The sequence below is a fragment of the Squalius cephalus genome (genome assembly GCF_949319135.1).
Source record: "Squalius cephalus genome assembly, chromosome: 6".
Classification (NCBI taxonomy): domain Eukaryota; kingdom Metazoa; phylum Chordata; class Actinopteri; order Cypriniformes; family Leuciscidae; genus Squalius; species Squalius cephalus.
This window is the reverse complement of record NC_137127.1, coordinates 1,154,033-1,170,807: the sequence shown is the minus strand read 5'-3', so window position 1 is coordinate 1,170,807 and position 16,775 is coordinate 1,154,033. Positions and strand designations below refer to the sequence as shown.

Sequence of the window (16,775 nt, the reverse complement as noted above, 5' to 3'; positions counted from 1 at the left end):
GTCTGGCCAATCAGAGCAGAGTAGACCAATCACAGCAGACTGAGCCGTCTGGCCAATCAGAGCAGAGTAGACCAATCACAACAGACTGAGCCGTCTGGCCAATCAGAGCAGAGTAGACCAATCACAGCAGACTGAGCCGTCTGGCCAATCAGAGCAGGGTAGACCAATCACAACAGACTGAGCTGTCTGGCCAATCAGAGCAGAGTAGACCAATCACAACAGACTGAGCCGTCTGGCCAATCAGAGCAGAGTAGACCAATCACAACAGACTGAGCCGTCTGGCCAATCAGAGCAGGGTAGACCAATCACAGCAGACTGAGCCGTCTGGCCAATCAGAGCAGAGTAGACCAATCACAGCAGACTGAGCCGTCTGGCCAATCAGAGCAGGGTAGACCAATCACAGCAGACTGAGCCGTCTGGCCAATCAGAGCAGAGTAGACCAATCACAACAGACTGAGCCGTCTGGCCAATCAGAGCAGAGTAGACCAATCACAGCAGACTGAGCCGTCTGGCCAATCAGAGCAGGGTAGACCAATCACAGCAGACTGAGCCGTCTGGCCAATCAGAGCAGAGTAGACCAATCACAACAGACTGAGCCGTCTGGCCAATCAGAGCAGAGTAGACCAATCACAACAGACTGAGCCGTCTGGCCAATCAGAGCAGGGTAGACCAATCACAACAGACTGAGCTGTCTGGCCAATCAGAGCAGAGTAGACCAATCACAACAGACTGAGCCGTCTGGCCAATCAGAGCAGGGTAGACCAATCACAGCAGACTGAGCCGTCTGGCCAATCAGAGCAGAGTAGACCAATCACAGCAGACTGAGCCGTCTGGCCAATCAGAGCAGGGTAGACCAATCACAGCAGACTGAGCCGTCTGGCCAATCAGAGCAGAGTAGACCAATCACAGCAGACTGAGCCGTCTGGCCAATCAGAGCAGAGTAGACCAATCACAACAGACTGAGCCGTCTGGCCAATCAGAGCAGGGTAGACCAATCACAGCAGACTGAGCCGTCTGGCCAATCAGAGCAGAGTAGACCAATCACAGCAGACTGAGCCGTCTGGCCAATCAGAGCAGGGTAGACCAATCACAGCAGACTGAGCCATCTGGCCAATCAGAGCAGAGTAGACCAATCACAGCAGACTGAGCCGTCTGGCCAATCAGAGCAGAGTAGACCAATCACAGCAGACTGAGCCGTCTGGCCAATCAGAGCAGGGTAGACCAATCACAGCAGACTGAGCCGTCTGGCCAATCAGAGCAGAGTAGACCAATCACAACAGACTGAGCCGTCTGGCCAATCAGAGCAGAGTAGACCAATCACAGCAGACTGAGCCGTCTGGCCAATCAGAGCAGAGTAGACCAATCACAACAGACTGAGCCGTCTGGCCAATCAGAGCAGAGTAGACCAATCACAGCAGACTGAGCCGTCTGGCCAATCAGAGCAGGGTAGACCAATCACAGCAGACTGAGCCGTCTGGCCAATCAGAGCAGGGTAGACCAATCACAACAGACTGAGCCGTCTGGCCAATCAGAGCAGAGTAGACCAATCACAGCAGACTGAGCCGTCTGGCCAATCAGAGCAGAGTAGACCAATCACAACAGACTGAGCCGTCTGGCCAATCAGAGCAGAGTAGACCAATCACAGCAGACTGAGCCGTCTGGCCAATCAGAGCAGGGTAGACCAATCACAGCAGACTGAGCCGTCTGGCCAATCAGAGCAGGGTAGACCAATCACAACAGACTGAGCCGTCTGGCCAATCAGAGCAGAGTAGCTCACGGAAAGGAGGGATTTAGAGAGATTGATTCATCCATGGAGTTGTTTGAGAATCATTGAAAAATGTGGTGATGTGCAATGTATATTATGAGAAAATTAAACCTTTGACCCCTGTGTGTGTGTGTGTGTGTGTGTGTGTGTGTGTGTGTGTGTGTGTGTGCAGATGAGAATGAGTGCCAGAACAGTCAGATATGTGGCGGCGCCTCGTGCCACAACACTCTGGGCAGTTTCCGCTGCTTGTGTCCCACGGGATTCTCCTTCGAGCAGATGGTGGGCGGCTGTCAGGACGTCAACGAGTGCAACTCCCAGAACCCCTGCACTTACGGCTGCTCCAACACTGATGGAGGATACCTGTGTGGCTGCCCACCTGGATACCTGAGAGCGGGACAGGGGTCAGACTCACACACTCACACACACACACACACACACACACTCACACACACACCAGAACCCCTGCACTTACGGCTGCTCCAACACTGATGGAGGATACCTGTGTGGCTGCCCACCTGGATACCTGAGAGCGGGACAGGGGTCAGACTCACACACACACACACACACACACACTCACACACACCACACACCAGAACCCCTGCACTTACGGCTGCTCCAACACTGATGGAGGATACCTGTGTGGCTGCCCACCTGGATACCTGAGAGCGGGACAGGGGTCAGACTCACACACTCACACACACACACACACACACACACTCACACACACACCAGAACCCCTGCACTTACGGCTGCTCCAACACTGATGGAGGATACCTGTGTGGCTGCCCACCTGGATACCTGAGAGCGGGACAGGGGTCAGACTCACACACACACACACAGTAACCCAATCCCTAAACCTACCCATCACACACTTTCTGCATTTAAATTTTTTTTTTTTTTATACCAGATTTACACACACACACACACACACACACACACACAATCTCACTCACTCACTCACTCACACACACACACACACACACACACACAATCTCACAGACACACACACACACACACAAACTACTAGCCAGCTAACAGGGAACGTTCTTCCAGTAACATTAATAGAACGTTCGTTCAGAGTTAACTGTTCTCGAATAACGTTCTCAAAACATCAGCACATAAACATTATTTACACATGGCTCATGGGACGTTTTTAGTTGAATGTTTGTCTGATGATTTTTAAATGTTACTTCTTGATTTAGAACATTCAAAAGGAACGTTCCAATAATGTTTACAAAATTAAATGTTCCCTTTACGTTCACATATCCAAGAATTAAAAAAAATATATATATATATAAAAAGAGTACTTTCAATGTTCAGAAATATTTTTTTTTAATTTATTTTATGACAACGTTTGCAAAATGTTCTTAGCACGTATTTTTTTCTAGCTGGGTTCACACACACATCTGGGGCGCTTTAGAAGAAACTCTAGATTTTGAAGGAACTCTGTCGCCCCCTTGAGGACTGAACTCTTACTGCCACACTTCACATTTATTTCAATCAAGAGAGTTTCAAAGCAGCTTCACTTTAATAAACAGGATTTTAACAGAATCAATGAGGCAAACTTAATCAAATATGAGACAAATTCAAATTCTGCTATAAAGCAGCTCTAATTGATCTGAAGAAAATACTAATAAATACTACAGTACTATAATAAATAATACAAAAATAATGTGTGTAACAGCTGTTTAATGCTTTATAAACACCTGTATCAGTAGATGCACTTTGATGGTGTGTTTCTGGATCCCTCGTGTGTAAATCTGATGTGTGTGTGTGTGTGTGTGTTTCAGTCACTGTCTCTCTGGAGCGGGTCTGTCTCCTCTGACTCCCTCATCCGATGCCGACGAGAACTCGCTCTCTCCCGAGGCCTGTTACGAGTGCAAGATCAACGGATATCCAAAGAAGGGCCGCAAACGCAGGGACGCCAACGCAACCGAGGAGCTTCAGGTAACCTCACTGATGAGCTCATCAGGTGTGATCCATATATAATGTGACTGATGACATGATCATTTCAGTGAGAACTCTGAAAGATTCGTTCGTGGTGGGCGGCACAGGATGACATAATTACCCAGAAATCTAAACATGGATGATGTCATTACAGATGAGGTGGACGTTTTGGGGAAACATCTGAATATGTAAACACTCTGGGTTTCTTCATTTCTGCTGATCAAACACACAAAAGCGCACAGATATGATCAAATCAGAGCACAAATCAACAAATATGCACAAAATATAGCGCTAGCAACACCAAGGACAGGTCATGGGTTCAACTCCCAGAGAAGGCACGGACTGACCTTGAATGCGATGTATGTCGCGTTTGCCAAATGCATCGATTAAAATGTCAAATGTAAATGTTTAAATGTTTAAACTAATGACTTAACTCTCTCTATCTCTCATTCTCTCTATATATAGAGAGAGGCCAATTGATTTAAATATATCAACACTCCCAGAAGTTTAAAAACAAGCAGCTTTGTTATAATTGCTGAATGAATAACAGAAATATGTTTAACCCTCTGGGGTCTGAGTGGTTTTCTGGGCCCTGGAGGTGTTCTGACATGCTCTGACATTTGTGCTTTTTTCAGTTATTTATAAACATGATAATGGCAAAGGTGTAAATTCACTCTATATAGCACAAACAGGGCTACCATAATATGTACTCAAGATGCATGTATATGTTTGAATTTTTAAGAGAATAATGTTTATGTGTGGTTATTGAAAAAAATAAAAATGAAAGTTGCTGAAATAAGACCACAAAACTCATACAAAATATGTGTCAACAAGACTTTTCGCTTCGAGTTCTGCCTTCAAAATGATGTGAAAATAGTCTTGCTTTATCGTTCACATAAAACAATACATTGATTTAAATTGAGTAAGACAGGTTTTGCTTGGAAAGCCAATATGCGAGGGGGGCGTGAAGGAGGAGTGGTTTAATAATAATAATAATAATAATAATAATAATAAGCTTTATTTTATAAAGCGCCTTTAAAAGTGGCTTCTCAAAGCGCTGAACATAAAGTCACAATCCACCAAAAAGCGGAAATTAATAATAACATAAACAGCAAAAATTAATAATAAAAGCTACAATACACCAACCGCAAAGGCATCAACAATCAAATGCATGCTTAAAAAAATAAGTTTTAAGAAGAACTTTAAAAATACCCAAAGTCTGTGCTTCCCTGAGTTCACGCGGTAAAGAGTTCCAAAGGTTTGGAGCATAAACAGAAAAGGCCCTGTCACCCATAGATTTTAGGTGCGTTTGTGGAACAGTTAATAAGTGACACTGTGAAGAGCGTAGTCTACGTGTTGGAGTGTAACTGTTTAGTAAACCTGACAAGTATTGCGGTGCTAAGCCATGTAAAGCCTTATATGTTAACATCATGACCTTAAAGTCAACGCGGAACTTAACCGGTAACCAGTGTAAAGACTTCAAGACTGGAGTAATATGTTCGAATTTTCCGGTTCCCGTCAGAATCCGGGCTGCTGAATTCTGGACATATTGCAATTTGTTAATTGTAGATTTGGAAACTCCAGCTAGAACTGCATTACAATAATCCAGTCTCGTGACCACAAATGAATTAATCAGTTTCTCGGCAACAGATAGATTTAGGATGGGACGCAGTCTGGCTATATTTCTAAGGTGGAAAAAAGATGCCTTCACAGTGTTCTGTACAAAATAATCAAAAGTGAGGCTGGTGTCAAAAATTACACCAAGGTTCCTCATCTTACTCTGGGTCTCTAAGACAGAGCCATCGACAGACAGGAATAGTGGAGCCGCTTTGCGAATTTGATGACGGGAACCTATAAGCATGACCTCAGTTTTCCCACTGTTCAGGCAAAGAAAGTTATTATTCATCCATGCCTTAATCTCAGAAATACAGCCAGAAAGATAAAGAGCATCAACGTCTTCGCCAGGTTTAGAATGGATGTATATTTGAGTGTCGTCTGCATATAAGTGGTAATTAAGACCGAGAGATTGCAACAGATGTCCAAGCGGAGACAGATAAATATTAAAAAGTAGTGGGCCCAGAACTGATCCCTGAGGAACACCTGTGAACACCGGACGAGTGTCAGACCTAAAGCCACCCATCGAGACAAAATGGGTACGGTCGGTAAAATAGGATTTAAACCAGTCCAAAACTGTACCAGATACACCAAAGGCAGTTTTTAAACGGGAAAGTAAAAGACCGTGATCCACAGTATCGAAGGCAGCTTTAAGGTCAAGAAGAATGAGAAGTGAGGTAGAACCAGAATCCGAGGCCATTAACAAGTCATTGGTAACTTTGACCAACGCTGTTTCAGTGCTGTGAAATTTACGAAAACCTGACTGAAGGGGTTCAAAGAGGTTATTGGTTGTAAGATGATTACAAAGTTGAGAGGCAACAACACGCTCAAGTATTTTTGCCAAACAGGGAAGATTAGAAATGGGACGAAAGTTGTTAAAATCATCCCTAGGAACATTTTCTTTCTTTGGTACTGGCGTAGCAGCAGCAGTCTTTAACACTGCTGGAACGATCCCAGTTTCCAATGATTCATTTATAATTCTAAGGATAATTTGGCACCACACAGGGAAGCAAGATTTTAATAAATCCGTAGGGATTGGGTCCAGCAAGCAAGTAGTTGATTTCATGCTGGATACCTCCCTTGAAAGAACCTCAGAATCCAGTAATGTAAAGTCAGTGAAAGGAACACCAGTGAACCCAGGTGCACAAAAGGGTGGAGTGGCACAGTCAAAGACATGAATGTCTTTGCGGACATTGTCAATTTTTGAATTAAAAAAACTTAAAAAAGAGTCACAGAGCTGTTGGGAAGCAGGCGTGGCAGACTGATTAACTTGAAGCAGTCTGTTTATGGTTTGGAACAAGTGTCTGGGGTTATTTTGATTATTTTCAATAGTCTGAGAGAAAAACTACTTTACACCTGAGAATACAGTGTCCCACCCACTCTGCATAATGAGCCATTCATTCAGGTGTGACACAGACTTATATTGACCATTTAAGATTTTGCTTACATCTATCTTGTAAATATGTTTTGCTATTTTATTAAAAAGGTTACAATTACAACAATAATTACAATTTCAACAATATTTCAAGTGTACTCTTTCTTTGTAAAAAAAATGATTATAGGCCTACATTTTATCATATGTATTCATTAGTTTGAATATAGCCAACATTGGAACAGCTAACATCTTAGTTGATGACTTTATTTTTGACAAAAATAGTATTTTATATATATATATATATATATATATATATATATATAACATATGAGCAGAAATTGCTAAACAAAAGCTTATTTGATGTGGCAGTATATTCTACAGTAAAAACTGTACCCAAATCTAGTCAACAAAATGTTGTCTTTCATATTTCGCCTGACTGTAACGTTGTTTTTATGAAATATTAGGGCATATAAATGTTAATTTGCAGTTTAATACGTTGCTTATACAAATAGCCTACATTTTATTTCAACATATTTCAGTCGATTTTTACTCATCTCAGTATAGCAATACAGTTTGCTAAAACATCATCATTCATTCACACACAGAAAGGCGATTTAAATTTAAACTGTCTTTTTGCGAGCTGTGGTAAACAGCGTGCATCTCTGCGGCTGCCGTTCATTCATTCACACACAGAAACGCGATTCACTTGAGAAGGAAAAAAAACTTACTACAGTATTCCTCAGCTCAGTCGGATCCTTGCTCCTCGAAATACCCGCACTTCTGAGGGACATTTTCCATTATTATTATTCCTCACAGCGCTGCGAGATGGTGTAAACAAGTAGGCTACAATGGTCTGATTAAACTTGTGTTTTCTCGAGCTGATATGGGGGGCGTTCACAGGTTTGCAGGATTGCCTCAGCCATTTGCGTTTGAATAGCGCGCGCTCTCCGTGGGCGGGGTCACATTAAAAATAATTAGATGAGATGAGAACGACTGACATCTCGCTCTTTTCTTACAGATTACATGAACTGAGAATATTTGTTTTTTATATAAATTACTTCATTTAAAAGAAGAGAATTCAAGCTTCATGCCTGTGTGTCTGTATGCCTGTTTGACTGAGTATTCGCTGAGTTATTGTTCATTTTCGGACGCGTTTCAGAATGGACTACACTGACAGAGAGAAGGCAGAACTCGCTTCGTGTTTATTTTTCTTTATTTGGCAAAAAGCACAACACTTTGTTTTTATTGTGAGTATACACAAAAATAATACACACTTAACAGAATCGATTGATGTATGAAACTCCTATGGAAAATCAAAGTCAACAGAGTATTTATGAGTCTCTTTTACACTGATAAAAAAAAAGCGAGCTGGTATCGCCTGCGATACCGCCGACCCCAGGGGGTTAACCATTGTTCTGTGCGGAAAATTCTGCCTAATTTGGTGTTCCAGACCAAAAATGACCCGCTTTTTAAATTAACACCAAACATCGGATTCAATCTTTTTTATCAACTTGTTTTCTTTCAGTTAGCACAGGTTTTAGGTTTCTTTTTGTATCTGACTGATGGTAGAGCTCATTGATCCATGTTTGAGTGGAAAAATTCACTCAAGCTTATTTAAATCAGTTCCAAAAAAGAAACCTAAAAACAAGACTGAATGCAGTATTTTGCAGTAACACAGCATAACAAGAGATTTATTAGCAATTTTTGACCCGGGAACACCACAAGTGTAACAAGGGGGATAAAACCCCCCCAAAAAGTGCAGAAATGATCATAACTTATTTTAGGAATTTGTTACACCCTGTGTGAGCAAAGTCAATCCGGTTTAGTTCAACGCGATAACATTTACAAGCATCTTCAGGGGAAAAATCCTCAGTATGAGGGCCAAATATATCAACACTCCCAGTTTCTGTTATTTTATCTCGTGTCTGAATCACCATTCCTCTAACGGTGTGTGTGTGTGTGTGTTTCTCCAGAACGATCTGGACTCAGCCAGTGTGGACGTGGATGACACACTCCAGCTCCATATGAACATCAGCACGCTGAAGAGCAAAGACCACATCATCGAGTTCGTCCCGGCGCTGTCGACGCTCACCGATCACGTGCGCTACGCCATCGAGTACGGCAACGACGACGGCCTGTTCCTGATGAACCAGAAGCACGGCGTCAGCTACTTGCACATATCCAAGAAGAAGCCTCTCCAGCCGGGTGTGTATTCTCTGCAGATCCGCAGCGTGGGCCGGGCCGGTGGACTCGAGCCGGGGGACTCGGACTACCTCAGCGGGCAGCTGGGACACGCTCTGCTCATGCGCGTTCAGATCGTCCTGCACTGATCCAGCAAACACACAGACTGCCGCCCGCAGCTACGGCCAAAGACCAGCACCTTCCTCTCCACTAGCGCTGCGCGATCAATCGCAATGAAACCGCACGCGATTTGGCAAAGGCTGCGATTATTTTATGCACGACTGATCGGTAGTAAACGCTGCTCCATCTGAACACCAGAGGGCGTCACACACACACACAGCCCTAATATGCCCCGCAGAAGTACAATAACACACGTCATTCCAGAAAATCTCTATGAGCATCACACTCTCTGATATCTGAATAAACAGAAGACTGAGACGCTTTGATTAAACATGAGTAATAAACACACGACTGCCTTATTCTGTGTCAGAAGCTCATCATCTCACAGGAGGAGCTCAGCTGTCCTCATGAAGTGAGTTTGGAGGAAAAGCGTGTTATTAATGTTGTCTTTTGTTGGACAAGAGGTTCATAAATGCTTCTCATGTCTGGAAAGATGTTTGACGCGTGTTGCTTTTTCAAATGCACGTTATAAGCGACTCGAACTCAGTGCTTTCAGAGTGAGCAGCGTTTACTGAGCCGTACGTCTCTGACAAGCTGCGCATTACAAATAATCGCTTTAAGTGCGATTACATGGAAATTGCGATTAATCGTGCAGCCCTATCTCCATCATACGCTCGCATCCCAATATAGACGCTGTGGAGGAACGGACGCGAGCCGCACGCGTGCCGAAGAGCCTCGCTCGCTCTCTCTCTCTCTCTCTCGCCGCTCAATCTGTCGCATCTTACTGCTGCTGCACTGCACAAAACACTCTTAAAGGGATAGTTCACCCAAAAATGAGAGTTAGCCCATGATTTACTCAGCCTGAAGTTATCCTAGGTGTATATGACATTCTTCTTTCAGACGAATACAATCTGAATTATATTAAAAAATGTTCTGGCTCTTCCAAGCTTTAATAATGGCAGTGATCGGCTGTATATTTTTTGAAGTTCAAAAAAGTGCATCTGTCAATCATAAAAGTGCATCTATCCATCAAAAAAGTACCTCTATTCATCATAAAAGTGCATTTATCCGTGATAAAAGTGCATCTATCCATCATAAAAGTGCATCTATCCATCATAAAAGTGCATCTATCCATCATAAAAGTGCCTCTATCCATGATAAAAGTGCCTTTATCCATGATAAAAGTGCATCTATCCATCATAAAAGTGCATCTATCATGATAAAAGTGCATCTATCCATCATAAAAGTGCCTCTATCCATGATAAAAGTGCATCTGTCCATCATAAAAGTGCATCTATCCATCATAAAAGTGCCTCTATCCATGATAAAAGTGCATCTATCATCATAAAAGTGCCTCTATCCATGATAAAAGTGCATCTATCCATGATAAAAGTGCCTCTATCCATCATAAAAGTGCCTCTATCCATGATAAAAGTGCATATATCCATCATAAAAGTGCCTCTATCCATCATAAAAGTGCATCTATCCATGATAAAAGTGCCTCTATCCATCATAAAAGTGCATCTGTCCATCATAAAAGTGCAGCTGTCAATCATAAAAGTGCATCTGTCCATCATAAAAGTGCAGCTGTCCATCATAAAAGTGCAGCTGTCAATCATAAAAGTGCATCTGTCCATCATGAAAGTGCATCTGTCCATCATAAAAGTGCAGCTGTCAATCATAAAAGTGCAGCTGTCAATCATAAAAGTGCAGCTGTCAATCATAAAAGTGCATCTGTCCATCATGAAAGTGCAGCTGTCCAGTTTGTGAGTCTTAAAACTCTGTGTTTGTCTGAAATAAGAATGTCATTTACACTAGGATGACTTCAGGGAGAGTAAATCATGGGCTAATTTTCATTTTTGGGTGAACTATCCCTTAAATCAGTGTTTTTGGCTTGTTTTCTAGTACAGAAATCTAAACGTTCTTAAATCAAGATACTTGAAAAGCAAAATGACCTGAGATAGTCTTGGTTTCTGAAATGGTTGCTTAAAACAACAAAAAATAACTGCCAACGTAAATCAGGAAAAGAAACTTAAAGAGGTCCTTCTGTTTCTTCAGTGTGTAATGTTGCCGTTTGAGTTCTTCTCTATATCAGTGTTCCTGAACTCCCTGAAACTAGTATCTTAAATGTAACTCGACACCCTTGCCTCATTTAGTATGCGTGGTTCTATGAATATGCAAATGAGCCCCGCCTCCACTCCCTCACTCAGCTCAGAGATCCACTGGTTGACGATCACACGTTGATCTGATTGGTTACAAGGTAGTTTGTGACGTCAGAAACACCAGCGATTTCAAAGCGTGTTTTTGAGACTGTCTTTGGTTCACTGCAGTTTTAAGGAGGAAATACTCAGCAATGCTGTCGACTTATGAACTTACACATGGTTTGTCTTAAAGCAGATTAAACACACCACATAGACACATAAACAACATTAAAAGCTGGATTTTAACCTCAGCGGGACTTTTAAGATATTTTTTTTTTAAGCACACTTTTTTTTTTCAGTAAACAAGACTTAATATCTTCAGTCATTTTGCTCCTCCAGTAACTGTATCTTGATTTAAGGACATTTAGATATTTATATTTGTGCTGGAAAACGAGACCGAAACCCTGAGGAAGAACGTCATGTTTGCAGTGCATCACGTGAGCGCATTGATTCATGCACTGTAATAATCGTCTACAAGCGGCTGACCGACGCTTCTGTTCTCTCCTGCAACTATACTACATGTAATTTAAGTGTGTCTATACTGTAACCGTGTCACTTTGTTACTCGCGATGTAAACTAGAGGACCCCTGGAACGGAGGGGTTTGTAATGGTGCTTCTTATAATGACCAACTACTTGTAAACTGTGTTTCTGTGACTCGATGCACTGAGGTCTCGCGGCCACACACACTTCCACACACACGCCGTCGGGCCTCGGCCTGGAGAACCACGCCGTTCTGTCTTCACACTCGTGAGGGGTTTAGTTGTACATTCACAATAAAAACATATTTTTGGTTGTACGGGTCGACTCGACCGCTTGCCTTGATTTCAGAACAGCAGAATCATTCGTTCTGTGTCGGTTCCTCTTCAGAAAATCATGATTCATTCAAGAGTCACATGACCATTGTATTGTAAAACAGTTGTATTGGTAATACTGTGGCAATCATTTACCCAGTAAAGCCTGACATATGAAGTAATAGTCAGATAAATCTAATTTTTTTTAGTTTGCATATGTGTTTGAGTATCATATTTGATGCATCAGGCTTTTATATGGCTCATATATTGAGAGTATGAAGAAAAAATCAGCTCAAACTGAGTAAAAATATGCAACTTGGTTCACATGCTGATATTCATATGGGCAAAAAGTGATGAAATTCTGATGCTTGTGATGTAAATCAACAGATACTTGCATATATAATATATGCAATACATAATATGTCTTAGTAAGATGATATTTAAATGCTTAGTTTTATGATCAAAGCTCTGTAGTTTTAAAACATATGCAATACAATGATTGACAGATGAATAATTAAACCTTCCACAAAAGCCTGATGATCATATTTGATATTTTCTAATAAATGATGTCTGGATAATCAAATAAACCTCAGTTCAGCTGAAATATTACCAACAATATCAAAGTTATTCTTATGTTTACGTGATAAAATCAGAGATTTAAAGACCCGTGCCGCTCGAGCTGAAGGACGTCTGTACAGTTACACTCTTTACTGGAGTAAACCGAGTAAACTCTGTCAGAGATTGAGTTTTGATCATTTAGATTAGAAATCTGTGTATCAAATAGTAGGTTTTATAGGGTTAATGTATTTTGGGGTATGATTAATTTACTTGAATATGTTCATTCAGCACAATGGTGAATATCAGAACTACAGTATTAATGTTTTTTCATGTGCAGTTTCTGATCTCGACAAAAATCACACAACATGTTTTTTTTATAAAGTGCCCTGTAGTGACATTCACTATCAATGTACGGGTTTAAAAGACTAAAACCCAGCCGTTTAACAATGTTCAAAATGAAAATAATGCAAATAGATATTAAAATATCAGTAACACTTTACAATAATCATTAGTCAATCCATTAACTAACAATGAGCCAATATTACCCAATGTTAGTGTAAGTTCACAGTGCTATTAACTACTCAAGTATTGTTCATGTTCACTAATTGAGTTTAAAGGAACACGCCGACTTTTTGTGACTTTATCTTATTCCCCGTATCCCCCAGAGTTAGATGAGTCCACACACACCCTTCTCATCTCCGTGCGAGCCGTAACTCTGTCTGACGCACACACCGCTAGCCTAGCTTAGCACAAAGACTGGAGGTAAACGGCTCCAGCTAGCATACTGTTCCCAATAAGAGACAAAATAACGCCAACATTCTCCTATTTACATGTTGTGTAGAAGACGGCTGTCTCATGTGACCTTGTTATTTGTACACGCTGTGAGTACACAACATGTAAATAGGAGAATGTTGGCGTTATTTTGTCTCTTATTGGGAGCAGTATGCTAGCTGGAGCCATTTACCTCCAGTCTTTGTGCTAAGCTAGGCTAGCGGTGTGTGCGTCAGACAGAGTTACGGCTCGCACGGAGATGAGAAGGGTATGTGTGGACTTATCTAACTCTGGGGGATGCGGGGAATAAGATGAAGTCACAAAAAGTCAGTGTGTTTCTTTAACAAATAAAGCCTTATTGCAAATGTTACCACAAAAAAAAAAAAAAAAAAAAAGAAAAAAAAAGGGGTAACAAATTAAATCAGGTAAAAATAAAGCCACTCCTGTAGAAACACAAAATGGTGATGCCAGTAAAACATTCACAAATGTTCCAGTGAAACATTAACAGGAAATTAATTCATTTTAATGAATACAGTAATGTAGAAAAAACTCTGGGTAACTGACAGCAAAGTGAACATATTGTCAACTCTATGAAATATAATCATAAATGTCACTAAATATAACACTTTCAGAAGCTACATGCACAAACTACTGTCATTTTACATCAAACAATCCAGTGTTAACACTTTACAATAAGGCGTCATTCATTAACCTTAATCCTTCTACAGCATTTATTAATATTAATGATCAACATTCACTAGTACTTCATTAAAATCAAAATTTGTATTAGTTAATGCACTGTGAACTAAAGGACAATAGTTCGAGAACTGTATTGCTCATTGTTAACGAATGCATTAATGTTAACAAACGAGGCCTTATTGTAAAGTGTTGCTAATCAAATGGGAAAAACACACATTTAAAGTAGCATTTTTATTGTGGAGAGTTTCAGTTGGTGCCGGTGGAGCCGAAGCCGCTTGCTCCTCTCACAGTCTCATCCAGTGTCTGAAAGGAGGAAAACATGATGAGTCAGCTGATCTACAGATGCTGGGATCAGACGGTTGATGAGGTTCACCTGTAACTCCTGCAGCTCCGGGTAACAGATCCTCTCGCAGATCAGCTGAGCGACGCGCTCGCCTTTCTTCACTGCAGGAGGAAACATGTCAGATCAACTGTGGACGAGGTTTACGTCATTCCTGCGAGGTTCGCTCACCTTCGAACGGCTGTTTGCTGAAGTTGAAGAGCACGACTCCCAGATTCCCCCTGTAGTCCTCGTCCACCACACCAGCTGTAGAAACATCACACACGTCAGATCATTCATAATCAATCACTCTGATGTCATCAGTGACGCGAGCGAGCGAGAGACGTACCGCCCACGTCGATGAAGTGCTTCACCGCGAGACCCGAGCGAGGAGCTGCAACACAAAACACAGCGTTAGTCGAAGCGCTTATGAACACGGACACATGTGGGCGGGGCTTGACTGTGTGCACTTGGATGGTTTTGTTTATAAAAAATAAAATAAAGTCAAATTATAAGGAGGTCAAAATTATGATAAAAAGTTAAATTTGAAGGTTTTTTTAATCTCATGATCAATTTTGACTTTTTAATCTCATAATTATGATTTATTAGAAATTATGAGATAAAAAGTTTGGCATGTCATAGTTATGAAATTGAGAAAGTCATAAGTCAAAATTTGCAAATACTTGAATGACATACTAAATCACAATTACGACTCGAAGTTGAAATGATGTTGAAATTGTGACAAACTAAATCCAAACTGTGATAATTTCAACTTTTTCGCTAATAATTATGACTATACACCACAATTTTGACTTTAATCTCACAATTGTCATAATTATGACTTATTGGAAATTATGAGATAAAAAGTTTGGCATATCATAAATATGAGGAAAAAGTTTAAATTAAAATAGTCAAAGTCAATTTGCAAAAATTCAAATGACATACTAAGTCATGATTATGAGATTATTGAGTCATAATTTTGTTATTTAATGTCGTAATTGTACATTAACTCATACTAAATCAAAATTATTACTTAATGTATGATTGTGAGGAAAAAGTCGAAATGAGATGTTGAAATTGTGACATACTAAATCAAGATTGTGATAAATGCAACTTTTTCCCCTAACAATTATGACTATACACCACAAATTCGACAAATTATACATCAATTTTGATTTAGCATGTCATAGTTTTTACTTCATCATTTCGACATTTTTCCCCTCATTATTATGATTTAGCATATCATAATTATGACTTTATTATCATTATTATCAGTGTCATTATTCAAATTTACCAAATGATTGTTTTCTTGTGGAAATGAATGGATTCTGACACGTGACTCTCGCTCACCTACTCTTCCGTAATATCCGTGTGGAACCGCGATCTGGATATCAGTCTTGACCAGAGCTTTGTCCATCGGCCCGATACTGTAGTCATATGCACTGAAACACACACACACACACACACCATCACCACATGCATTACACTAGCAGGAACCACTGGAAATCCAAGTGCTTTCTGCAGGTCGAAAGATTATAATCCACATTATTCCTCTAAAATCAGTGCATGAATGTAAGCGCGTGCACGGCGCTGAGAGTCACCTATACAGGTCGAATCCCGCGGCTCGGCTCGATCCTCGGCTCGGTGTCGTGGCGTTTTCTGTCAGTTTGGCGAATTTGAGCACCTTTTGTTCTTCGTGTCCGTTCACTGCATCACTCTTGCATCTCTTCTGCGGCGACACCGCTTCTGTAACTTCAGAGCAGGGCATTTTACTGACGAGCGCGTGCAGCTGGACCTCGCGGCAAAAGTGAGTGTATGCTGTGGTTCTTCTGAGCGCGCCAGAATCTCGCGCGCATTATTTGAATGACCCCACCGCGGGAAACTTGCATGACGTAAGGCGTCATAACGTCACAGCAGAATGTCTAGCATGTTATGTAAATCAGTTATTAAATTATAAAGAAAAATGTCTCTACTAGATTTACTACATTCACTACCCTGCCTTTGTCAATGTAAGTTACCTAGACCACATTTCAGTAGTGGTGAATCACATTTTTATTATTTTATTCAATAATAATTTAGAGAGTTAACTGTGATTCAATAATAGCCACTGCTGAAATGAAGTCCAACGGCTGCAGTCAGATATTAACGGTCTATATTTCGCTTTAGTTTCTATAAAGCTGCTGACCTCTGGACACAAACCCGTATAAACCGCGAACAGCAGCGCCAGCGACGCACCGAACCATCATCTTCAACCGCCATTTGTGTTTATGTTGCATTCTGGGACTTGTAGTTTTTTTCAATCGTGCTTTCTGTGTAGTTGGCTGTAACGGTCAAACAGTTTGAACTCACCTTCCATCGCGACTCTCTCGAGCGCGGTTCAGTTGATTCGAAGTCACGTGAATGTGAAGCGGTTAATTCTGAGGGAGAAACTCG

At 41.2% G+C, this 16,775-nt stretch overlaps 2 protein-coding genes across 4 annotated transcripts in view; one reads left to right on the top strand and one right to left on the bottom strand.

Annotated features, from left to right (window-relative positions):
• Positions 1-12,042, top strand: part of fbn1 (fibrillin 1) — a 109,975-nt gene extending 97,933 nt beyond the window's left edge. Inside the window, exons 65-67 of the mRNA XM_079873852.1 lie at positions 1,938-2,166; positions 3,556-3,712; positions 8,675-12,042. Of these exons, the coding sequence (XP_079729978.1) occupies positions 1,938-2,166; positions 3,556-3,712; positions 8,675-9,031 (743 nt within the window). The 3' untranslated portion in view covers positions 9,032-12,042. The remainder of the gene's footprint in view (positions 1-1,937; positions 2,167-3,555; positions 3,713-8,674) is intronic.
• A 1,777-nt stretch (positions 12,043-13,819) lies between these two features.
• dut (deoxyuridine triphosphatase) overlaps positions 13,820-16,775 on the bottom strand; it is a 34,554-nt gene continuing 31,598 nt past the window's right edge. The window contains exons 1-7 of one of the 3 annotated variants that reach the window (XM_079873846.1): positions 16,528-16,625; positions 15,944-16,094; positions 15,693-15,784; positions 14,692-14,736; positions 14,535-14,609; positions 14,397-14,467; positions 13,820-14,326 (exon numbers count right to left, since the gene is read on the bottom strand). In XM_079873846.1, the coding sequence (XP_079729972.1) occupies positions 14,270-14,326; positions 14,397-14,467; positions 14,535-14,609; positions 14,692-14,736; positions 15,693-15,784; positions 15,944-16,094; positions 16,528-16,618 (582 nt within the window). In that variant the 5' untranslated portion in view covers positions 16,619-16,625 and the 3' untranslated portion in view covers positions 13,820-14,269. Of the gene's footprint in view, positions 14,327-14,396; positions 14,468-14,534; positions 14,610-14,691; positions 14,737-15,692; positions 15,785-15,943; positions 16,169-16,527; positions 16,626-16,775 lie in introns of those variants that run through there. The other 2 variants (XM_079873847.1, XM_079873848.1) reach the window with 2 other exon arrangements.